At 39.9% G+C, this 26,113-nt stretch overlaps 1 protein-coding gene across 3 annotated transcripts; it reads left to right on the top strand.

The window, feature by feature from the left end:
- The first annotated feature begins 269 nt into the window (after nt 1-269).
- nt5c2b (5'-nucleotidase, cytosolic IIb) lies at nt 270-24,237 on the top strand. 3 transcript variants are annotated; one of them, XM_040145186.1, is made up of 18 exons: nt 270-497; nt 2,097-2,216; nt 7,140-7,213; nt 12,745-12,862; nt 13,213-13,308; nt 13,416-13,507; nt 13,636-13,693; nt 14,315-14,408; nt 15,107-15,160; nt 15,332-15,415; nt 15,626-15,667; nt 15,826-15,933; nt 17,275-17,341; nt 17,421-17,591; nt 18,081-18,132; nt 18,486-18,546; nt 18,857-19,033; nt 20,386-24,237. In XM_040145186.1, the coding sequence occupies exons 2-18, from the start codon at nt 2,116-2,118 to the stop codon at nt 20,644-20,646; spliced, it is 1,710 nt and encodes a 569-aa protein (XP_040001120.1). In that variant the 5' UTR covers nt 270-497; nt 2,097-2,115; the 3' UTR covers nt 20,647-24,237. The 3 variants fall into 3 exon arrangements, with proteins under 3 accessions (XP_040001120.1, XP_040001122.1, XP_040001121.1); XM_040145188.1 differs by lacking the exon at nt 270-497 and adding an exon at nt 14,153-14,200 and having other exon boundaries at nt 2,106-2,216; XM_040145187.1 differs by lacking the exons at nt 270-497; nt 2,097-2,216 and adding an exon at nt 5,270-5,336.
- Nucleotides 24,238-26,113: the final 1,876 nt, after the last annotated feature.

Below are 26,113 nucleotides of genomic sequence, written 5' to 3'. Positions count from 1 at the left end.
GGTACAGTTAAATTAGGTATTTTTTTTCTGCATTTTGATGTAGTCAGCTGACGACAGATGCGGGTCAAGTGTGTGTGCGTGCGTGCTTGTGTGTGTGTGTGTGTGTGTGTGTGCCGTGAAGACAGATAGTCCCGCCTCCTCATGACAGACGGGAGTAAATACCGCCCCCTGAATGTCTCACAACAACAGCTGGCAGCAGAGAAAGAGAGTACAGGAAGGGAAACACGCAGAGAGAGAGAGAGAGAGAGAGGGAGAAAAAGAAAGAAAGAAAGAAGAGAGAGAGAGAGCGAGAGAGAGCGAGAGAGAGAGAGCGAGAGCAGGCAGGCAGGCATAGCAGAGACAGTCATCTGCTGCCTGGCTTTACAGTGCACACATCACCGCTTTGACCGCTGCTTTCACTAAGAAAATCCACATTGGAGATTTTTCTCCGACTTTTCCGACGCACAAGGCGCATGCTCAGACTAACGGACGGTGCAGTTTTATTCAGGAACTCAGAGGTGAGTACAGTAATGCCAGTCACAGCTAAACGCAGTGGCTGTCTGGGGCTTTTGTTTTTGCATCGAAGCCAGCTAACGCGTTAGCTGTCTCTCCCCGGACCCCCTTTGGCCGTCCTTCTCATCAATGTCACCGCAGAAAGAGCACGATAGAGGCTGTTTTTAGCGGACTGTTAGCTAGCTTTTACAGTTCAGCAAATAGCAGGACGTTGTTTGTCTGCGAACAAGCTTTTACAGCAGCTTAAGCTAGGCTCTCACCGTTTCGTTTTAATATAACCCTTTATGTTTATACAGCCAAAGATAATACTTCAACAGAAACGACGTCCTAAAGATGAGTGACAGTTAACGTTACGTGTAGTATTTATCGACCCACTCTCTCCCAAGACTGACCCGAGGCAAACAAGCCTGCTAAAAGTTACGTCTGACTTTCTCGTCTAGTTTTCTTAATGTTTAGCTGGGAATCTTCCCAAGCTAGAGCTCCCTTCAGACCGAACTGGACCCAGTTCTCACCGTGGGTCAAGGCGTCATAAAGGAGTTAGCTACAAAATACACGAAAAATAAGAGACAAGTAAACATCCAGTAGGATGACCAAAATAGGTCCACACGCCGCTAGTTGTGGTGTTTCTGGCAAAAATGCTCATATACGCACGGAACATGAGAGTTCAGCAGGTAAAAAACAAACACGTCGAAGCTTTTGTTTAATCTCGTGTAAAGCTGTAAACACTGAAGACTGTTTTGATCCTCTAACGCAGTTTTCTGTGTGGCCACTGTGTTGACAGTGCTCCTCTGCCTAAACATGTGAATCTCATTTGCATTTGTGCTGGCACTAAAAGAACTAGAAAGCTGACCTCTGTCTTTCCTTCCTGCAGCCCAGGCTCTCCAGTGTCAGCATGCGAGGAAAAAACATACCTCACTGGCCATTAAAAAAGACAAGGCCGACACAAGGCTTACTCTCCGCTAAGGGAGAAATTCACGAGACTTTCCACAGATTGTCCTTTGGTCTAAGCTTGTTTGTGTGTGACTTGATGCATTAACCAAACACGGATTTCATCATATGTTATTTCTGTAAATATAGCCTTCTAGTAGCCTTCTGAAATGTTTCATGGGCCGTTGATTCAGTCTTGCTCACTGACTTTGCCTAGTGTGTCAGAGGCGATGTTTTTGTGCCTGACTGTACTGGCACAACACATAAATGTACCCACTGGTCTGACCTGTTGTATATGTTTCCCATGCCCTACCCTCCACTCTTCTATCATGTCCTCTTTCTGCATCTTGAGAACACCACAGGAGAATCCCTAATTGACCGTGGATGGTCAAATTGTTAGGATCTATTGAGTTGTGACAGTTTATATCTCCTCATTGTCCATGTTGGGCACAGGAGAGATGTGTTTAAATAATTGAGTTATTAAATAGTCACAGTTTATACTGATAGATACACGTTTTGCCACCCAGTTAATCCTCCAATCCAAAATATTCCTATTATTATTTAAGATGACTTGAATTAAACTTCCATTCCACACTATATTAACTACTTTTTCACCTTTGTATATATTTTTGTTACAAATTGAGTCCCTCCATATCTGTTGATTCCCTTCTCCCCAGACACTGAAAGTTTTTAAAGATGACCACTTCATGGAGTGACAGACTGCAGAACTACGCAGACTTGCCTGCCAACATGGACGGCCTGACAATGAAAAAATACAGGAGAGAGCCCTACCACAGGTAAGAGAAACATGTGAAGGTGGTAGGGAAGGACTGACGCATTCTGATTACTGTTGCCACATCCACATTAGATATACCAGCGTTTTATGGCATAAATTGTGCAGCTGGGCATAAGAATTGGGCTTTTATCACAGGACTGTCACCCAGAGATTGATTTTATCCAAGGACAGGACACAACACAGAGATGCAAAACCTGTGGTAAGGGCACATCATAATGAATAATTTGCTTAGTCTTATATACAAACCACAAAGGAAAACAGGGCTACTCTGGGGTCCAAACACTGTTAAACAAAAAGTACCATCATGAATTCCTTGATTGAGTCAGATGTGATAGCTCCTGTGTTTTTTTTGTTTGTTTGTTTGTTTTAACCACCAATCTAACCATCACTGGATAGTTAGAAAAATGAGAAGAGGATTTCCGTATGTAGAGCTGAGCAATATAGAGAAAAAAGTGTGTCCCATCATTTTTGTTAATCGGTAGTTCAAACTTGATGTGCCTATATTTAACGTGTAATCATCACTGCTTTCCTAGAATATTTAATCCACGCTGGAGTTGGGCCATATGGACTACGGATATAAAATCTGTAACTCTTTAAACTTTCCATTTTGTCTCACTTTCTTAAAGTCATTATAACAGGATGACATTTCACTGACCAACCAGATAACTTGACTGTAATATAGTTTTTACTTTTACTGGCATTCACTGGCTTTTAATTAGACAATAGTGAGCCAACATTATAGTAGGTTTCTTTTCTTATATTGTTCTAAAGGGAGGGCACTTGATAACCATAAGCTGTGGATTATTAATAAAGGATTTATCTTATAGTTTGTGTTTATTCATGTGATTGCTGCTGTACATTTCATATTCCCTCTCATTAAGTGTTACAAAGCAGTTAATAGACCATTTCACTGAGGTCTATGAAAGTGAATTGGGATTTAAAAACAGGTTATACACATAAAGTCAATCGTGTCTTGGGTGTGGTTTTCTGGCTGTTGTGCAAAACTCCTCTCAGTCTCATGGCAAAATATCACCAGACTGTTAAAGTCAAGGGAGGGAGCGCATGACCTTGAAGCCTGTTAAAATTGATCATATCAAGCTTTAATATTTGCGTTAAAGGCAAAATGATTCCACTAATACTGTTTGGACACTAAGTTGTTTTATTAACTCGTACAATGGAAGAGCTTTACCACTGATAGATACCCTTGTTTCTGTACCTGTAGACTGGAAACACCTTGTAGGCATAGCGGCTGATGTAAGGAGGAATTTATTACTTGTCAGAGTAATAACATGCGTGTTGTTGTTCAATGTTTAACTCACCCTAAGTCATATGTCTCCACTGGGTAGTACTGTTCTTCCACACCATTATATAACCTGCTGTGCTCACAGGGTTATAAAACTGTCACTCATCTGTTAGCTCTGTGTTTGCTGTGCTGACATAAGTCAGAAACACACACAAACCATCATGCCTGCGAAGACAACAAAGATACAAAGATGGTGTTGAGCTTACTTAAACATGTATTTATTACAGCAGTTTAAATTTACAGAGGCTACTCAATCTTTTAATTGATTTTTTTTTTAAATGTAAGAGAATGTTAAAGGTGACCTTTTGTTCATCTCACAGACAGACAAAGACCATTACTTCAAAGTAAGAGCTCAGCTGAGGCAATGCAGCCTGATAGGGAGAGCTGTGTATCACATAGCAGAGGGCTGACGACTCTGCCCAGCACAGATACACTTTCTATCACAGCGAGTCAAATCACTGTCTTCATGAGATTAGAACACAGTGGAAAAAATCTGGCAGATTGTTGAACAGCTGCGCTCAGATGGGGTAAAAGTCATGAGGGATTCTCTCAAAGGTGTGGCATGGCCCATGTGGGTTATTTGAGGCAATACTGTTATCAGCGGGACCAAAGTCGAGGCTAAATACAAGTCGTCCTGACCCACCCCTACCCATTGTCAGTATGGGTGAACTTAGGAGAGCCACGATCATACTTATCATTTATGGCTGTCCTTTACCACACGTTCCAAAGGCATCAAGCCTAAGGTCATGTGGAATGACAACAGGACAACAAAATAGAAAAGATTTAGATTTAAATCCCTATCTGGAAAAGACTTATGCTCGCTCAGCACTGATAAATGTTGGCACTAAAGAAGTACATTTGCTCTGGTTGTTCAGGAGTGCCTCAGCTTTAAAGAAGGCATTATATAAGCAGCTGATACCTACATAAATGTCTATGATGAATACCTTATGTTGAAATTTAAATATCACTGAAACAATAGTATTCAAGTTTAGTCTTAGACCATATTTTCATTTATTTATATGACTGACAAATGTCATGTACTTTAAGGCTCAGGATTGACTGAGGACAGGATTTCATCTTAAATTTTGGTGTCTAAATTAAATCAATTTGAGTAACTTCATCTGAAAGACGTGACTCGAGTTGAATTTTTGGATCAGAATTAGCTTTTTTGAATACGGGGCACATGAATTTTAATTTTGAATTTGTGCACACTAAAAAAAGGAAAATATTTCAATGCCATAATTTCTTTACTATTTAAAATTCTCCATTAACTATTTCATAGCAATTCAATTTCATAAACAGATATTAGATTGCCTTTCTTTGCTTCCATAAAATACATTCATGTAAAATATAAGATAAAATGGGAAAATCTGCTGCCCCAATGAGATTCATCCAAAAACGTAGAACTTAAAGTGATCCTCTAATCGATAATGAAAATGATCATGATGCGAGCAGCTGTCGTTTGGGGCAGAGGCTTGCTTGATTCTACCTGACTTGTGATTGTTCTGGATGTCTTTGAGGGCCCACAAACATCATGCTGCACAACAACAACCCTGACTGACAGCACACAACAACAGAGAAGGACGCGGAATGGCCACAATCATTTTTGCAACAAGTCAGAAAATTTCTGAATGGCAAGAAAGCAAAGAGAGAGAGGGAGGGGGTTATTGTTTGTGGGCCAGAGCTGCCCTGTGTTGCTGGAGCAGGTCAGACCAACGGAGAGTCAAACTGAGGTTTAATTTCGCACAGAATGCATCGCCAATCGTCTGCTGGACAAAGATCTAAATGGGAACTTGTTCACCATGGATCTGCTGCCAGGTATTTCACTACTGATTTAGAGATTGTTGAAGATGAGAAGGTCATTGTCACATATTAATGATAAATTGCCCTGCAGAGTCAGTCAGTGTCAGACATTTGAGTTATGAGCTTGTGTACCAGATTATTGTGCCAGTTGGGAGGGATGTAACCTTGTTTTTATTTCAAAAGGACATTTTTGATTTCCCTTTAGCTGATTTGTGTCTTATTTCTAGCATGAATAAATATTGACTTGTGTGGAAATATTTAGGTACACAGCTCCACATGCAGCTCAGTCACAGATGTTGAAGATAAGTTACATAGGTCTGTGCTAGCAGTGTGTGTATGTCTGTTCTGTGGAAGCCGTGTCAGCCAGGGTATGTAAACACTGTCTATCACTTCTATCACTTCTATCACTGTGGCCACTGTGGACCCCGAGTCCTCTGACTGATTTATGAGTGAGGACAGTAGAGCTGTTTCCAAGAAGATTGTAACGCTCAGGTTAAGTTTGTAGGGTTTTACCATCCCGTGATTTAGAGTTTTGTTAACTTTCTGTGGATTTGCCAAGCACCAGACTGAAGGCCTGTGGTTTTAAATTAATCAACGGTTTAAAGTTCTTGTTACCTATGTTCATGGCAGTGCTGCACAGTTGTGTAATCATATGGTGCCATTTTAGTTACAGATTTCACTTACTGATACATGATTAATTGAAACATTTTATTGAAATTAAGACCATAAATTGTTAGGTACAGTTGCGATATTCAGCATTCACTTTCACTTAATGTTCCAGTATTTTCAGATATTGTCAGGGCTGATGATCTTTGCCGCTGTATGTTAACATTTTGCTTTCCCTAAGCTAGGTTTGCCAGTCAATGAGAAGTACCAACCAATTTCTTACATATTTTCTTTAAAAAATAATGCCATCATGCAAGAAGAAAAAATGGTTCTAAAATATACTTCACTGGGTAAACAAGCAGTCTGCATCATCCAATAATGAATGAATGTGTAGAAAGTTGTGTAAAAATGGCCATCATGGCAGAATATTTTGGTGTTGCTTTAAATTGGACTGATATTGTTCAGCAACATGCCAAGTGCTCGTTTCAGAAATATGTTCTGGTCATAATATGGGCATTCAGTTCTAATTTAGATTTCAACAAGCTAATCTTGTATTAGGTATTAGTGGACACATGTCAGTGTTCTCTGAAATAGGATCCATGTTTCCCTCAAGTTCTCCTTGTAGCTGTCTCTTAGTCCCTTATGGAGTTTTCTTTTCTCATACAGTGAGACTAAAGTTAACTGGGGCCTTTTTTTTTGGATGGTTGATGTTTATGTTAGAATTTTTACAATGCAAAACTACTTTGTGCCTCAGCGACAACAAAATACACTAGATTTTTGTCAAAATTGTTTTCGTTACTTAAAAGACGACTCTGTTATAGCAAAAACATGGGTCCAAACCAAGCTATACTTCTAATTTGTTATCAATAATGCCAGATAATTTAATCTAGCATGAATTATTGTTCAGTCATTGCTTTCCATGGCTTCTGTGTCTTTCCCCTTGTTGGGTTCATATGGGTTCAGCTTGTAATTACATTTTCATCAGCACTCTGACACAGTGTGTAGTCACATTATCTGTTTCTTGTGGCTACTGAGTAGTCCTTCTATAACGCAGACTGTGTTATAGTAGGACGACTCCGTTTGTGAATCAGCTCAAGTAAATATTTTCCCCAGAAAATAGTTCCTCCTCTCTATTCTGCTAAAAGAAATGCTAATCCAATTGTTGAAGATTGTATTGCAACTAAAACATTTACCCCAACTTGTTTTCTCTAGAGTGTTTGTCAACAGAAGCTTGGCAATGGAGAAGATTAAGTGCTTTGGCTTTGACATGGATTACACTTTAGCAGGTAAGTTGATACACATCATCTAACATATCACCGCTAGTGCTAAAAACAACACACTTTCTTTATCATTGAATGTCTTTGGGGTTTCTGACTTCTGAAATATAAGACATCACTTTGGGCTCTGCCAAATTTTAACAGATATTTGTTGTTATTTTCAACATTTGATGGGCAAAACAATACATTTCTAAATTCAAAAGACAGTCAATACATTAATTAATAATTAAAATAAACGTTATTTCCAGCCATATGCACCTTTACTTTTGGAGTTTCGATATGTAGACTATTAGGGTTGCATAGCAGCTCCTCAATTTACATGGATTGTCCCTCCTGTTGTCATATTAATAATGGCTTATTGAAATGAGCATGTGCCACTTGATATATTATGACTGATGGGGTTTAGAAATAAATTATAAATGCATCCATGGAGATGCGCTGAAATGGAAAATCAGAATCAGTTGATTGGAAAGGGGGAAAAAACTTTTTGTCTATATCAGGGTAAATTTAAATATTGAACTGATTTTCTAATTTGTCCCATTTTGGACAGACACAATAACAGATCCATAGTTGTTGAGTTTCCTTTATCCTTGCGGGTTTCGTATAGATGTTAAAGTCTACTATATCCTGTCTTTTCAGCTCTGTATTTGGGTACCCCTACACAACCTGCAGCTTGTTGACCACAAAATATTATTTAAGTTGATGCTGGTGACACATTGAGCACACTATAACACTAAGATACCAAAATGTTAAGCATAACTCCCTGGTACACACAGTCAATTGCGCAGAGATCGTTTTCCAACTGACCAGAAACCAGGCCAAATATATCCTGATTTTTCATGCCACTTTAATATGTGACTCAGCTCCAGTTTTTGGTCTCTCCATCCCTATAAATAAATCTAGCCTCTCTTTGAAAAGCAGGTCACGTTTGTTTGTTGAGTTCACCAGTGATGGCTCCTTTGAGAACGGGGATCACTCGTAGTCCCTCTCTGGCTTTGTACCCGTATCCCCATTCAGAGTGCAGGAGATTTTATGGAAGCTCAGCTGTTGACATGGCTCTCTTTATGGGCGCTCATAACCAAGTGTTAATGTTTGCTAGAAGCGTGGCTATCATGTATCGTTGATGGGTGTCCAGCTTTTGGCCACAGAAATGGCTCATCAACTTCATCTTCCAGCTGGAAGATTCACAGAACGGCTGCTTTACCACAGCAGCCCGGCCGACAGCAGTATTTGTTTTTTGAGGGTGTTAAACACAGTTCAAATGTGCAAAGTGCATAATGTAGGTGCTTTTTCAAAAATGTTTTCCTTTGGCCTTACTTTCTGGACAAACCTTGGTATGGGAAAAATATACAGTGGTTTCTGATTGACTGGCACGAGTCAGTTTAAGTCGTATATCAGGACACCGCAAACATAGTCCCTGTCAACAGCTGTCAGTCAATTCTAATGCTTTACACTACGCTGTTAGCCAAAAACAGACATTCCTGTCCAGACTTTTTATACGCATAAAAAGTAAATCGTTGATAATTTTCTGCACAACAAAATGTAAGCATAAATCTCAGGCATATCGTATAAAATTATTCATCTAAATTCATCACTCATACATACAAAAGTCCACGGTTAGGCTTCTCAAGTCCCTTGTGTTTAACACTTTCAACTATTACATTCACAAACGTATTATATTTGTAAGATTTTGTAAACTAAATCAACATTGGGTGAGACAACATTGCCTCATCTGCTCTTTGTACTGCTACAGGGAACACATAAAAGCCTGTAGAAAATGTTGCTCAAACACACATTGAGGCCCAGATTGTACTCAGCTACACACAGTTTTGTCCTAGTTTTCCAACAGACTTTTGGCTGGAATGTAGGTCCCCAAGGCTGTGTTGAAGTTTTTCCACAATATGCTTGATAGTGTCATGAATCTGTGACGAAGGCCTACATTGGCATATCAGTGGCCACAGATAAATTAAGACAGTTAAGGTGTTAGTTTTTAATATAGGTTGCTATGTGACATGGTTTAGATAAATTCAGTGATTTGGATTTAGTGGTCTATAAGTAGAAAGATGGGGGTTGTTTACCTGGTGTGTGAAGGGTGTATGTTTCATGTAGTCCTGAGATGACCTCGTCTGTAAACCCTGGAGAGACACCACACACCTCAGCAATTGGAGCACTGGGAGTATAGTTATCTGGCAACAATCTCATCAGGGATACGAGGTAACAGATCCTTGAAGCTGAGGCTGTTTCTCGCCTCGGCTCTAAGTAGATGGTCGCATGTGTTTGTGTCAACGTGTGTGTCTGCGTGTACATGTGCATACTGACAGCGTGAGAAATGTGAGAAAGGGCTTATAGCAGGGAAGCAAGGACCCCTATAAAACAGAAAAAACAGAGTCAAGGACACAGCAAGCATCAATAGCACAACTTCTGGTCTGCACACCAGCAAACACGAGTTTTTCATAACACCAATTGATAATATTTTCTTTGATGCCTTATGTACTAAAGCATGGGACGTAACCATGACTGTAGCCTCTAGTGTAGCTTTCATGGTAAAAAACAGATCCACAAATCACTCCACAGACTACCGCTCAAGCAGTCCTACATCTGAAATAGTGAGCGCTGTCTAGAATTGCTTGTGAAAAGGATACACTGTAGTCCGTGGTGTCATGTGTCTGTGTGGAGTTTTTAAGGGGGGGTTGTTTTTCAAGTTGTTCACAAGTAAAGTAGTTTTAGAGCCATTCAAGTCACCTCTCTGACAAAAAGAAAAATAAGTAAGTATAAAAAGTAATATGCAGTTATGAGTCATAGTTAGTGTTTGATTCCAAAGTGTTTTTAAGGCCTGTCCATTTTACAACAGTTTGGTTACTTCACATAAGAGAATTGCTGTATTTTGGAAAAGACAAGCTCGGTTAGAAAAAGGTGATGTCACATATCTCTGTGCAGCACTGTCAATCAAATCTGATCAAAGAACACCCACATGATTTTGATGAAGCACATTAAGTAATTTTTTGAGTTTTATTTTTAGGGTTATGAATATTAAATTAATATTAAAGGTTATAGAAAAATATAAAAAGGTTTGAAACCAAGTTTGGAGGGGCATGTGAATAAGATCGTTTTAGTTTAGTTTTTGCAGTGTTTTTATCTTGTTTTTTCTTAAACTTAACCTTTGGTTTTTGCTTATTTAGACCTGAATATTAAAGGTTTTAGAAAAACAGGTAAAGTTTGAAACCAAGTTTTGACAGGCCTTAATGGTTTTTGGCCTATACCTGTAGTAGCTCCATTCAGATGAGTAGTTGTAGCATAGTAGTTAGTGTCTTAACTGTGGCTAAGAAACCTTTACAATAGTCTTATCTAATTATAATGTATCGAAACAACTTCCTGATCTTAACTGACTAGCCCAAGTCACTTTCATAAAACCTAGATTGAGATGTGATTTTACATGTCCTAAGTTGTATGCGTGGGTGGGGGCACCTCAGCTGTGTCCCAAGGTCAGCATGTGAAAAAATTAACCAAAAGAGAGAGTGATGATAGCAAAGGTGACAGAGAGGGTAGGCGACTCTTAAAATAGGTTTCTTTGTAGCCCCTCAGAGCTTCAAGAGGAATATGAAAAGTGAGCAATAGAGGAGGAGGAGGAAATTTAGTGGGTGTATGCTACTGCTCTGGGCAGAGGGCCCAAACCCTTAGTTTGCTGGGAGACCACGGCCGGGGGGTGGGTGTGTGGGGGTTGGGGCAGGGGTAGCGGGTAGGGGCGTCAAACTGCAAGAGGTTACGTGATTATAATGCAGAAACAAGCTCAAGCTTACAGAGTAGGGATGTCAGCAAAAGGACAAAGCTTTTTTTAACCCAAGATTTTCCTGTAACTGAGTGCATACTCATGCTTCTGTATATAACCTAGCAATCAACCAAGAACCCAGCAAGTGCACGCTCACACATTTTGAGTAGGATCAGAGTAGGACACAGATGTTTTCCTGTTTGTCCTGCAGTACTGTTCCCCTACTAACTGTCCTCTAGCAAAGCATCACTAGCCAATTTTTCTCCCCCTCCAGGGGCCTCCCAGCACCCCACTGGGAGTGTAGAAAGCAGGCAACAACACAAGCACATTCTCTGTTTTGTATTTATAACATCTGACATATTCTTTTCCGAATGTCAAATAGCATTTTAATCCTCCACCAGCCTTTTCTTAGCCTAGCATCAGTCTGCGTTTTTGTTTTCAGAGCCCACCCATGCCTCGGTTTTGGTTTGGCCCCACTGGCAGCAACAGGGTTGTGGGGCACATCCTTTCTCAGCAGGGCCCATTAGAGCCGCTGCTGAAAGTAGAGCGATTTTTCATTTTCACACCTGATCTTATTTCTTTGTGGATTTGCATGCAGAACTTCCAGGCTGATGTTGATAGCCAGGAGAGGGAAGGACAATGAGTGTGTGTGTGTGTGCGTGCGAGCGTGCGTGCGTGCGTGCGTGCGTGCGTGCGTGCGTTTACTGGAGAGTGAGAACATGTTATTAAAATACTGAGACAGCCCCACAGAGTCTGAAGTAGATGAGATAGCCTTAGAAATGTCACATGTACATGTTGTGTAACACGAGTGAGGTCCACTGAATGTATGTCCGCTATGTAATCACCCACTGGTCATGTTCCTTAACATACTATACTGTAGTATGTAAACACTGTAAATATATACTACCGTGTTTACACATATACCACATGATCTATGAACATCTGCAATATTTGCCATGTTGCTGTGTATTGCTTTGTTTCATTATATTTACATAGAGAAAAACAACTCAAATTTATAGAGCCCAAAGTTGTATTTTTAAATTGATTATTATTTTTCTGACCAACATTAAAAACCACAAAGATATTCAGCTTAAGGCTTCAACTAATATTTACTTTTATTATCAATTAACATGTTGTTTATTTTTTAGATTTATTAGTTAATTTTTTTTTGTCTATAAAATGTCACAAAATAGTGGGACATGTCCATCACAGGTTCCCAGAACCGAAGGTGAGGTCTTCAAATTATTTTTGTTTTGTCTGACCAATAGTCTAAAACCCAAAGATATTAAAATTACAATGACATAAACCTGAGAAAAGCAGAAAAAACTCTGACTTTTGAAAGGCTGAAATCAGAGACTGTGTGGCATTTTGGCTTGATGACTGAATACATAATTATTCAATCATTAAATTGTTGTACATTAATTATTTGAAAATTGACTAATAGATTAATCAACTAATTGTTAGTGTACAGTGACTAACTATTACTAATGATAAAGCAGTTACCAAATTATCATTGTTTCATTTTTTCAGTCAACTAATTGATTCATTGCTTCTTGGCTCATGCTATGTAGAAGCTAGGTAATGAAGAAACATTAACATGCCAGGCTTACTGAACCAGGAATAAAACAATTGTATAGTTGTTTAAATTGTGGACACCAAAATCTGTGGCCTCTTCTAGGAGATTAGACACCAAACTTCAAAGTAGCACAATGTGTTTTATGATCTTATATTGGGATAATTTTGAACTGTGTGTATATGTGTGTTTCATTTCCAGTGTACAAGTCACCGGAGTACGAATCACTAGGCTTTACGCTCACAGTGGAGCGTCTGGTTTCCATTGGTTACCCCCAGGAGCTGCTCAGCTTCGTGTACGACCCATCCTTTCCCACCAGGTCAGACCAATCACACCCTAGCACATGGACATCATGATGGCTGACAGGTTAATGGCCAACTGCTGCTTCTATTGCCTCATCTCTTATCATTTTAGTGCCTTTAACCTTCTAGCCTCAGTGGATATAGCAAGTATATGGGACAGAGTGAACAAAAACCCATCACCTGTTCAAAGTTCAGTTCCACTCTGAATTTATTTGATGGGAAATACCCCTCTGTTTATCCCAATAATAACTGTAATCCTATCACAAAAGATAGCAGTTAAAATGCCAGATGTTATGATTAAGTTAGAAAAGTTAGTTTCATGCTGTTTTGTAGACATAAACAATCATTTTTTTCCTCCTACTTCCAGGGGCCTTGTGTTTGATACCATGTATGGAAACCTATTGAAGGTTGATGCCTATGGTAATATCCTGGTCTGCGTCCATGGATTCAACTTCCTCCGAGGGTGAGCGACTGTAAATAGTAAATACTGTTTGAATACTTTCAACTAACGTATTTCTTTCTGACAATGTCTACATTAAGATTTTATCTTTGTGCATTATCTTTATTCAGCCCTGAGATCCGTGAACGATATCCAAACAAGTTCATCCAGAGAGATGATACAGAGCGCTTTTATATCCTTAACACACTCTTCAACCTGCCAGGTAAGGTTTCTGAACTCTGAGGAGATTACCACAGGACTGTTAGAGAAATTAAATGAGTAAGAAAGGTCTTTATAAGTTTGATCAAGGCACAACATTACTGAGAAGAGCTTTTATGTTTTTCTTTGCAGAGACCTACCTCTTTGCCTGCCTAGTAGATTTCTTCTCCAACTGTGACAGATACACAAGGTAAAAAACTTTTAGTTACATTATTTGTAATGCAACAAGTTTCTGGGCACCGCATGGTGGCACAAAGACAGTTGCAAGCCAAACTGAGTCAAGAGCAAGCCCTAAAGCATGGGAGGGTTCAGGTGTCTCAGCTGCTACTCTCAGCTAATCATTTTAAAATGGAAATTAAATGGCAGTTCAGTCAAAGAACCTGTTTACTTTTCATTTCTATAACAATGATTAATTCATCTCTGCCACTACTAATTGTAGAAAAGCATTGATTCTTATCAGAATGAGATAGGAATTAAAAAAATGTTTTCACTAACTATTTACAGAGAATGAAATATTGACATAACTAAGAGATAATCTTTTAAATGTTACTGTGAGGAGGTTTAATAATGGCCTGTAAATTTGTTGAGAATGTAATCTGGAATGGCTGCATGTCCTTTGTCCTCTGAAACCTGGTTGTTGGTCTTTTAGGGGGAGAATGCTTTCCTGTTTGGCTGGGGACCCCTCCAACAAGGGAAGGCTATCCCATTTAAAAGCAAACAAAAAACAAATGTCATGTTTTTAAAAACCTTCTGTAAAGATGTGGCCTGTGCGACGGCTGTGTACGTGTGTGTCTCTGTTCCTCTCCCCCAGCTGTGAAACAGGCTTCAAAGACGGCGACCTCTTCATGTCCTATAAGAGCATGTTCCAGGATGTCCGCGACGCTGTCGATTGGGTCCACTTCAAGGCAAGACACCTTTGATGGTTGCTGTTTTAACTTCAGGGATTCAGCTATTAAACTGACATTACATGTTCTTCGTGTTCATGCCTGGGTGTTACCCAATGTAGTCAGAGTCTGAAATGTTCTGTCTATCAAGACAAGTTGTCATGTTACATTGTTCAGGGGAAAAGCTAACCGGATGTTGGCAACAAACCAGAGGTCAGGGAGTCACCAAAATCATAAATAGTCACCCTCTGGGACTGTTAATATCCATGATTCTCAAAATTGGATTGCCAAAAAAAAAAAGGGGGGGGGGCATCTAAAGCATCTGTAGTGTACATATGTTTTTGCTGTCAGGCCCATAGAATCCAAGAGCAGGGGTTTGTGGACGTCCTGATGGTCTAGTGGTTGGTTCTCAGTTTGATTCTGTACAGGGACCTTTGTAGCAATGTTTGACAAGTTGTGTTTAGAGTTGTGTTTTTTATTAACTGAAAAACATGTTGCTTTGATATCACTGCTGCTCTCTCATTTTACTCATCCTGTGTAAACCACAGCAAAATACCATGAGTTTTCATGTGTTCTCTAGGGGTGGTCACTGATAATTGTTGCTTAACTGTGACTGAATGGATGGATTTTTTTTGATGCTCCTAACTTAAGAAGGTGGTATTTTTATGATAAACATAGATTTTCAGTGTGTAGTCTGACTCCTCCGTCTCCCATTGCAGGGCACTCTGAAGGAGAAGACAGTTGAGAACTTGGAGAAGTACGTGGTGAAAGATGTAAGTAGTTAGTATTCTTCAAGTACGCGACAAGTGTACTATGTAAGAGAACATACACACACAGACACACACATACACAGTATCCCACATTCTTTCTTGAACTCTGTAAAGAAGCTGGTTTTGTAAAGATGCCTTGAGTTTTAGTCTTTTCTTCTTCTCTCTTCCCACCAGGGGAAGCTGCCTCTTCTCCTCAGCCGAATGAATGAAGTAGCCAAGGTTTTCTTGGCTACCAACAGTGACTACAAATACACTGATGTGAGTTTATGTGTGCAGCTGTGGTAGAAGCTTCACTGTTTGGGGAAAAACAGTGAATTAGGTAATTCAAAAATTGCAGTGGTAAGACAGATGAAGATGAATTAATACTGAGATCCATTTTGTATAAGATTATTGGAAGCACTAACAGCTGTATTCAAAAGACTGCTGCGTTTTGAACTGACTGTCAGTCTGTGTGTTGTGTTCTCACAGAAAATCATGACCTACCTGTTTGACTTCCCCCATGGCCCCAAGGTAAAATATTGCACGTTTCCTCTTTCTTATGATCACACTTTGAAATGTGTTGCATATGCAGGTGAAGATGAAAGAAGTGTTTCATGTGTATAACGTTCTGCTTGCATATGTGTGTGTGTGTGTGTGTGTGTTTCTGTGTGTGTTTGTATTTACCACAGCCTGGTACCTCCCACCGGCCCTGGCAGTCCTACTTTGATCTGATCCTGGTGGACGCCAGGAAGCCACTGTTCTTTGGAGAGGGTACGGTGCTCAGACAAGTCGACACGGTGAGCGCACACAGACAACACAACTGGGACAGAGAAGGCATTACTAATAGCTGCGTTTCATGTGAACACTGGCTGACGTGTTCGGACATGTTGAAGCCCGGTTGTGTGTTTGCTTTTTATCCTGAGGAGAGTCTCCTCATATATGGATTTATATGCCTGCATACAAAAGAATCAGTTTAGTACAAAAGGTGCAAAAAGTGCAAAAGGTGACAAAACGTGATTTTTTAAAAAAAAAAAAAAAAAAAGAGAGAGAAATGTCCGATCAGGATTGACCATTGACTGTACATGGTCTGTAAAGTTTTTTGGTCATATTTTTTCATGTTTTTACAGTTTTTGTAATAAATTGATTTCTTTTTTGTATCTGGCTACAAACCCCTGACACTACTCCCTGAAAATCCTTGAACTAAGAGCACAAACACTTTCACTGTGTTTAACAACACAATAACAGTTGCATAGTCTGACAAGAGTAGAAGAAGTAGAACTTGAGAACTTCTACTCTGATTCAGCTTCACTTGTGATTCAATCCAGAGTGGAAAATGCTGAATTGATGTAAATTGGCAAAAAAAAAAAAAAAGCTCTAAAAACATGCATGACTTATTATGGGTTGTATTTATCCCCAAGGACAGCAGGTACAGCCTCTTTAATTTTGTTTTTAATGTTTAAACGTAATTATGTATGGCATGAAATGCGAAATATTTGAAGAAATTTTAGCCATTTATATAGTAAATTGATTCTAACCTAATGTCAGATGTGCTCTTTACGTTGAATATTAGCATTTATACAGATGGAGCCACTACAGAGCTTATAACTGTTTGAAAAACTTTTATAGTTTATCAAATTTAAAGGATAGATTTACAATTTAAGTTTGTCTTAAAACAATAGTCGGGTGCCTATAAGTACGTTGCAAAAGATTTTTCTTGCTGTAGTCATTCCTCCTTTTCATACTGGAGAGATACATTCCCAAATTAATTTTACTGTAAGTGATGGGGGACAAAATGCACAGTCCTCATTTTGTGTAACAGTGCATGGCAAAGTTTATCTGAAGTTAATACGAGGCTTTTAAAGTCTGTGTTCGACAAATCAGGTTGATATCTTCTAAAGTTTCAGTCTTTTCAGTAGAAAATGACCTGGTTGTGTTACTATGCCTCCACTGCAGCTCAGCGTGGAAAGCCTGTCCAGGGGAACACAAAAGGGGGCTTACTGCTTAGTCTGTAAAACACACTCTCTACATGTTAAAATGTGTCCTAGCATATGGCTTCCTTCATGTTTATGAAACGAACCCTGTTAGTGCTTCTGCCAAGGCTCCTCTCACCAATCTGATGTATGTTTTCTTCATTTCAGACAACAGGGCGTCTTAAGATAGGAACCTACACAGGACCTCTGCAGCATGGGATAGTCTACTCTGGAGGTAAGACTATATTTTCCTTCAGTCATTCATTCTTTGACAATGTGATCGGTTGTCTGTAGTAGTTGTGATTGTCATTCAGGTTCGTCAGACATCGTGTGTGACCTGCTGGGGGCCAAGGGGAAGGACATAGTCTACATCGGGGACCATATCTTTGGAGACATCCTCAAGTCCAAGAAACGTCAGGGCTGGAGGACATTCCTGGTTATACCTGAGCTGGCCCAAGAGCTGCACGTGTGGACCGACAAGAGCTGTGAGGAAAAAGACAAAGACAAACACAGACCTGTACACACAGTGACATGTTGAAAGAGCAGTTTGACTGTATGTACATTTCTGTTCACGCACTTATGCAGTCACATTCAGGCTTTTTCCAAATATTGCAGTTCATTAGAAAACAGTCTCAACAGGGACCTGACCTAGAACAGCAGCTGCAAAGTCAAACCTGCAGGTTTCAGGAAAAACAAGAGAGTTATACACAAGCTAAATTTGATAAAGATCATATAATCGGTAGGTGCACAGTCAAAACTCAGACTCTGGATCATCACATTCTCACTCACTCACACATCGACAGAATCGTTCTCATTTATACTGGAGCTAACTAAAGCTGGAAGACTATATGCACTATAAATTTTGCACATACAGTGGGGTCCAAAGGTCTGAATCGGGAAAGTGGTCTAAGACTTTTGGAGGCCGTTATAAGTAGTTAGGAGACAGAGATTCACCCTCTTCTCATGTTTTCCAGCCTTATTCGAAGAACTGCAGGGCCTGGACATTTTCTTGGCTGAACTCTACAAGTAAGAACTGTGACCTTTCGCCCCCCACCCCCTTTACCATATGCCACTCCTCACTCATCACCATCTCTTGCACCAGTTCTGCTGCTCTTTGCTCTCTGTAGTAACAGCCTCTGTTTGCATGCATGTAAGTGCAGGTCTGAGAAAGGACAACAGTGTCAATAGGGTAAAGTCTAAAGGGTTGACTCTCGCGGGCCACCTGATAACCGCGTTCACTTATGTTATTTATAGCCTGGCACACCTCGCTGTTGCACCACTTCTTTGACACAGTACCTTTCAACAGACTGATATCAATAGCCTCCCCTCCCTAAACCTCTCTCTTGTCCTCATCATCTTTCTCCCCCGTCAAACCTCAGACATCTGGACAGCAGCAGTAACGAGAGGCCAGACATCAGCACTATTCAGAGAAGAGTCAAGGTATGGCCTTAGTAACCTCTGTTTCTATGACAACAGGAGACTTGTCCACATGCTTTTAACACTGGCTTCCGCAGACAGCCTACTTATCCCTGCCCACATTTGCATTGTGTCTGCTATGTATTCAGTGATTGTTCTCTTAGTGGTGAAATAATTGCAATGAACAACTACACCAATGCCCCTAATAAAGACATGGTACTGTTTAGCGTAAAGCTAGTAAATCTTTTTAAAAGTGGGGAAACATAAGTTGTTGGGGGTTTTTTTTCGACGTGATGGCTCACCAGTGTCTTCTTTTCTCCTTCTTGCCCTTTAGAAAGTGACACACGACATGGACATGTGCTACGGCATGATGGGTAGCCTTTTCCGCAGTGGTTCCAGACAGACCCTGTTTGCCTCCCAAGTGATGCGTTATGCCGACCTGTACGCAGCCTCCTTCATCAACCTACTGTACTACCCCTTCAGCTACCTCTTCAGAGCTGCACACGTACTGGTGAGTATCTGGATGTAAAGTGAGGGAGTTGAACAAAACCGCATCCCCTCAAAGGTTAGCACCTGTACCACTAGTTCACTTTACTGATACCACACGAAAGTCAGGTCTCTTACCAATCAAGATTCTAAATCTTTACAAGACTTTTGGTCTTAAACCAGTATTTTCTCAAGTGATGGGTTTAATATGAGTCTCATTATTTATTCCTTACTGCATAAAGGCTTATAGCAGTGGAGTAATTCCCCAATACCCAACTTCAGCTCAGCAGCATTAAACTCTCACATTCACTCATGGTCATCCCAGATCAAAGCCTTCCTCCTTCACTTTTCTCATCTGTCTGTCTTGTCCTTCCTTCTCAGACCATAGAACATCAGACCTCCATTTAAGGGCAACTCCACTGATTTTATACCACCCAGTCTGTTTACAGGTCCTGTAGAGTACAACTGCATATGTGGAAAAAAAAAAAATCTATAAACCTTTTTTATGGCTCCAGAAGGAACTGCGTTAAAATCTGACAAACTGCCTCAGATAGTGTCTTATGAGTCAGAGTCAGCTGGAGATGAAGACTAAAAGTTTTAAAATGGAAAAAAATATGGGGATGTGGAGTCAGAAAGAAGTGAGCTTACCTTTGTAGCCGGCACTAACTTCCTTAGGAAACAGAGACAGGCTTCCTGGATTTATAATCTCTGAATTTTATATCCGAGGGGAGTGAATGAAGATTTTAGTGTTAGGGAGTTTTTATAGTTGGAATTACATTTGCCAAGGAGCTTATGTAATCACCTGTGTCTGTATATTGGTTGTTTTTTGGTTTATTTGTCAGCAGGATTACACAACAACTACCAAACCGATTTGCACTGAACTTGGTTGAGGGATGGGTCATGGGCCAGGGAAGAACCCATTTCATTTTGGTGTAGATCCGGATCATTTACTATGAATTTGAATTTTTTCCTCTGAAGTCTGGCGTACGTTGTTTGACATTGGCCTTGGCGGAGGTCTGTGCTCTACTTAGTGCATTTTCTAGTTTTAGTTTAGTCACTTAGGTCTTAAGTTGTATCCTTTTTTTTGTGATGGTATTTTGTGATTGTGTGATCAAGTTAACATTTTGTTGCAACACATATTTATATGTTTGAGGTGCAGCATTCATCAGAGGCTGGCGCTCTATGTCTATATATGTCTTCTCATTGAATAACTTACAAAGATGTATATTTAGGCTTTTAGGCTCTTACCTGTTCTCTCAAACATTCTGATGAAAGTCCTGTGCCAAAACGTTTTGCTTAAATATAAAGCGGACTCACTGGAAGAGTCAGCTAGCATTGCCACGTTGTTGTTTCTCACATTTTGCCCCTTCCCCCCAGATGCCCCACGAGTCAACGGTTGAACACACCCATGTGGACATTGACACAGAGTCACCGCTGGCCACGCGCAACCGCACCCAATGCAGCGACTGCAAAGACCTGGAGTGCAAACGTACCCAGCTGACCCGCTCCTTCAGCGAGATCAAACCTCCCAACCTATTCCCCCAGACTCCCCAGGAGATCACTCACTGCCATGATGAGGATGATGATGAGGAGGAAGAAGAGGAAGAGGAAGAGGAGGAGGAGGAGGAGGAGGAGTAATAATAAGGTGGACACTGAGAGGAGAGCCATGTTCCTTCTCCTGCCTTCTTATGTTTCCCAGTAGAGTTGGGTAGTGATCTCTCTTTCAAAATGAGGCAGGGAGGAAAAACATCTCCAGTGTGTGTGTGTATATATAAATACTGTATGCACACAAACAGACACACACACACACATACTGGAGACTTCTGAGGAAAGTATAAAGGACCAGTAGAGAGATTATATGACTGTCAGAAGACTGTATGCATTCTAGGTCCTCGAAATCCAACTTTTCCTAGCTTCATTATAAAGGACACTTAATAGTTTTTAATTGATTTGATTTCTGTATTAGTTTTCCCATCAAACGGACAGAACACACTCGCGTAAACATCACACAATTTTTTCAGTATGTTTTGTAAGTTGACTGTATACTTCAATCCATCAGATATGGTCAGTAAACTGTAGTTTTTCATAACAGACTAGCCTTGGTGACACAGTATACACATTATAATCAGACGTAAAAAACTTTTCAGTTACAGTGTTGAAAAAAGATGCACATGCTGTATCAAAACAGACATGTTTTTTTAATGCAACACGGGAACAACATTCAGTTTTTCATCTGTTTTGTTTAATTTTGTCCGTTTTCTTGTCATTACAGAGGAGTATTTTGTTCCAACTTGTATGTAAGGGTGTGTGTGTCTGTGTGTGTACCCGCCAGTGTAGACTCACTCAGACTGTAGCTTCCCGAGTGACGGTAAGTTAAGGATCCGTTTTTCTGAAACACAGGAGCACTGAAGCACAAGCCGGCGTTAAACCGATCAATAACCAGATGCAGTTTTTGTTTGAAGTCTGGTTGAGAGAACATGTGCTACACAAGTGGCTGTTGAGCTGATATTTTGTTACCAAGCAACAATAAGGGCAGAGTACTGTAACCGCATTTTATGCCGATAGTCTCTATGACAACCCTGAACGACAGTAGTGTTTCTGTAAATAGCCATCAGGTGAATGTTTTTTGCCATGTACTGAGTTCATGGTTTAATGCCACGAGCAGCTAACATGCAGTAGTTTTTCAGCTTGGTTATTTAGGAAGATGCACCTTGAGTATTGTGTTTGACTATTTGGCTTTTATTTTGATAGGGGGATGTAAAATACCAGACAGTTTTGACCAGTTCAAGCAACTTAAAGACGTTTTGAAGTGATTTTTTTTTTTTTTTGTCAAGTGTGTAAAAGGAGCGTGGAAGTGGCCTCTGTATGCAAGGGAGTGAGGCTTTTTAGGACGTACAGTATAAAGCACAGTTCAGTAGGTCTACCTGGCTTCAGACTGTGATTAGCTTTGTTTATCTCCTTGGGTTTGGGGCTTTGTTGGCCGTTTCATTACAGTGTTGGTTCTGGCTGTGTTACTAGTTGAGAACTGGATGAAAATCTCCGAGCTTAAGCTCATTGAATTTAAAGCCCTTGAAAACTTGACTTCAAATCTTAAGTATTTCTTTATAACATTTAATATGCGCGATTGAATAAGCCACATCAATGTTTAAAAAAAAAAGTTAGATATTATTTATTAAACTGAGTTGTTGAGATTAAAACTCTTAACAACTCAGTTTATCTGCCTCATCAGAACTGTGTGGGTGTGGTTTGATTTCAGTGACAGTGAGTGCGTTTCCACCAATCTGTTTTTGTGCTCATTTTCAATTTGTGTGACGAAAAATAAATAAATAAATGAATAAAAACAAAAAAAGAACCCTGACTGGAAACACCAGGAATTTGAAAAATGTCAAAATATCCTAAAAAAGCTTTTAGATTTTGCTGAGGTGTAATGGAAACAGATGTAGGGAATAAATTATGAAGAACATCAAGCAAGTGATTTAAATGAAGAGATTAAAAAAAATGCAGCAGACACATAACTGGAACATTCCTTAAAATAATACACAAAACAATCACAAACACCATTTTTTCATCACGTTTTCCACATCATTTTTATTCGTTTCAGATCTGACTTCCGCTCTTCTCGCTGCGACTGCAGACCAAGTTCTGCAGAGGTTTATTGGCACCCTACCGGAGAATTAGCGCCACCAGTTGTTCTCAGTCTCAACGAGCCAACTCCTGATATTCACATAACAGTAGTGGATGGAAACGCACGTGAATTTGCGTTTTCTTTTTGGAACTTTGCTCTAAAATTAGATGGAAACTTGGCACGTGACCAAATAACCCACCAGCTGTCACCAGATTTGAATTAAGATGTTGCTAAATCCTGATTGGTGCAAGGAAGTGTGTGACATCACCTTTTTCTAACTGAGCCCCGCCCAATGCAAAGTAGTTAGAGGAGCACAGAGGGGGAAAAAAAAGAAACTCAGATATCTATGTGAAATAACTGAAAGTGTTCAAACAGTGTGTTTATGTAGGACTCTGTCGCTCATGGTGAGAAGCTGACGGAGAACCTTAAGTTTTCAGAGCAGTTAACCAAGGGACAGAGTCACTGGCATGTCCACGTGTCCATGTGCATCAGTATTAGGTTGCAGAACGCCAAGAGAACTACCTGAATTTCAGACGTGATCGTTTCCGTTTCTTTTTTAACATCCGCTGTATCCTGTAGGTTACCTTTCCTCACCTTTTTATATTAAGGCATGATATGTTGTATCAGTCTTGTAAGTGTTGGCCTGTTCATTTAGGCCACAAAAGGGAAGGAACAAGCCGTCTACTTTTTGCATCAGTTTTCGTTTGGCTTGTTGTGGAGTGGAGAGAGGTGAATGTGTGTAACTACAACTTTATGTAACGATTCAGTGGATAAAACCTTGTAGGACATTAAGAAACATATTACAGCTGTCTGCCCCCCCCTCCCCCACCCCTTTTTTTTTTTTTTTTTAACAAAGGAAACATTTGTATTTTTGGTTTAGATCTTTACTTCTTGAACATAAAATAACTTGATATGCTACATGAGGCAGCTGCATTGCTAATAAGAAATAGTCGACTTGTCTTTTTCTTGCATAATATGCGCATGTCAAAATAAGAAGCATATCCGTTCTGCCATCGTGGTTATGGTAGCATTGGTTTCTACTTCAGTGTGGACTGCATCATTTTTAGGAAAAGCTTTTTTGACATTTGTCGTCGTAGTGTACACGGGGAGGAAAAAAAACTCTAAACCTGTAAGAAGGGAAATGTGAATTGCGTGTTAAGTACCATAACTAAAATGTTACTTGCAATCAACACCATGAGGTTATTTTTATTTTTCTAAGCAAGTGTTTTTAAATGGTCTTGGTTTACAAAACTGTAAATAGACCTTTCCATTTCCTTTTCTTATTTTTTTTTTTTCCAAATAACATTTTTTTTTAAATTTTTATACTGTACCACAGGAGTCTGTCACTCAGACTTTGAACTAGCTAAAGCCTTGTAAACAGTTCGAGTGCTGTAGAAGATTTTTTTCCATTGTTTTGATGCCCAGAACGCATCCACATTAACAACCGGTGCCAAACAGTCGCCTTTCATTTTCTAATCCATAGTAATCTTCTGTTTTTATGCATATCAATTTATGTTCTTCTGAGCATTGTTTTGTTTGTTTGTTTCCAGAAATTACCCTACAGACTGTACATTGAGGTAAAATGACATAAACATGTAGAATAAAGATAGTTTTTCATAATTTTCTTGATGTTCTTTTGTTCATATTCTGCTGCAGTGGATGAAGGAACATTTGTGATCTGCTGAGCACTAATCTTGGCCAAACGAAAAGACAAAGGCGTGGAGGCTGTGGCTATTTCTAAAAGTTGATGTTTTCATTGTCCAGGCACTTATGTAATGACTGACAGCAGACATGCATCTCATGGTGGTTCAAAAACAGGCCTTGCTAAAGGACAGTGATGACAAATCATTTTAACCTACCCACCAGTGCGCAACTTTTTAAACTCTAGCAGAGATCCCAAAGTTTCCAAAGATACTAGATACTGTATAACAATCTGAATTTGTGGGAAATGTGTGTAAAATTCTGCACAAATATCCAGAGTATTTCCATTTGATGGACTGGTTCAGCCATAAAAACAGTCTGGGGCTGGAATATTTAGTGCACTGTAAACTGTAAGCATCGAGTTAGGGTGTTTTCTATTGCTTTCTATCGCGTGTAAGAGGAAGAATGTGTTACTTCTTCTTTCAAAAGTTACAGTGGGCTCCGGACATTTAGCCGAACAGCCGCCAAAAGTGACAATTGTGGGAAAACACAGTGTAGCAGAAGAGTCAGAAAATCCCACTCAGTAATGTCAATTACACAGCAAAATAGAGCTAATGTGAGCAACCGTTAGCTACTGGTCATACCAGACCATGTAAGACCGAGGCAACAATACCCCTGAGTGGGAAGGCAGTTTTCTGTTGCTTATGAGCTCAAGTTTAAATTTGTTAGATGACGATTGTGCTATTTCTTCATTCAACAGTTACACAGTGTCCCTTTATTTACTAAATTTAGCAACTGTATATATAAAGCATAGCAAAAGCCTCATAAGAAAGCATGAAGCAGCAGCGGAGCTTTGGATTGAGTACACTGAGCCACCACCTGTCTGGTCTGTTAATCATTCACTTTTTTATTAAACCACCAGCTGGAGGAGGCAATGGGAATGTTGTCTTCAGGTAGAAGAAGCATTATTGACAGCACACGAGTACAGTAGCAGCATTGGGATGGACAAAAGACCAGTTAAACACAGGCTTGCAAAGCATTCACATAGTCGAAGGACGAGCCTTCCGCAGATGATGGAGTGTGGGGGAGAGGAAAAGACCACATGTGTGTGTTCTGTGTCACAGAAGAGTAAAATAACTCAGTCACAGCTGATGCTTCCCCCAGTGTTTTCTATTGTGCGTTTGGGCTTTTCAATTGTCGCCATGCTTCCTGCTTGAGTACAAATGTCACAAGCACAGTCTTACAGTCTGATCATCATTGATTGCTTCATCTCCGGGGTGATTGTCCCTGCAGAGCAGAGCGGGCCTGCTGCATAGGAGCACTTTCAAGTAAACAATAAACAACAGCAAACACAGCTGCAAACAATGCAGATGTTCTCTACGTCTGGTTATACAACAGGGGCACCTCTCCTGGTGGAACAGATGGAAGGGCTGTGTGTCCGTGTGTGCTGCTTTCAGAGGCTGTTACACACACATGCATACACACACACACACACACACACACACACACACACACACACACACTCACACAGACAGCGAGTTACACAAGGAAACAGCGACCACCAGTGGTAACAAACTGCAACTGAATGTTAAAAGGTAGATTCAGCTTTAGGACACTTGTATGTCGGTACATATAATGTTAATAAACAGGCCTGGGAGTGGAATCGAAATCATTTTATAGTTAAAGAGTTAAAATCTACACCCCCGCATATATGAAGTAAACAAAAGTATTCTAGTCTAAGACTCATCTAGCTTTAGGAAACATTTCAAGCACACATACAGTATCATACAACTCATTCCTGTCTTTATGAGGTAAAATAATAAGGGCAAGAGAGTAGTA

Source organism: Xiphias gladius, chromosome 15 (assembly GCF_016859285.1).
Source record: "Xiphias gladius isolate SHS-SW01 ecotype Sanya breed wild chromosome 15, ASM1685928v1, whole genome shotgun sequence".
NCBI classification, from domain to species: domain Eukaryota; kingdom Metazoa; phylum Chordata; class Actinopteri; order Istiophoriformes; family Xiphiidae; genus Xiphias; species Xiphias gladius.
Note: the sequence above shows the minus strand (reverse complement) of the source record. Positions and strands in the feature narration are given on the sequence as shown.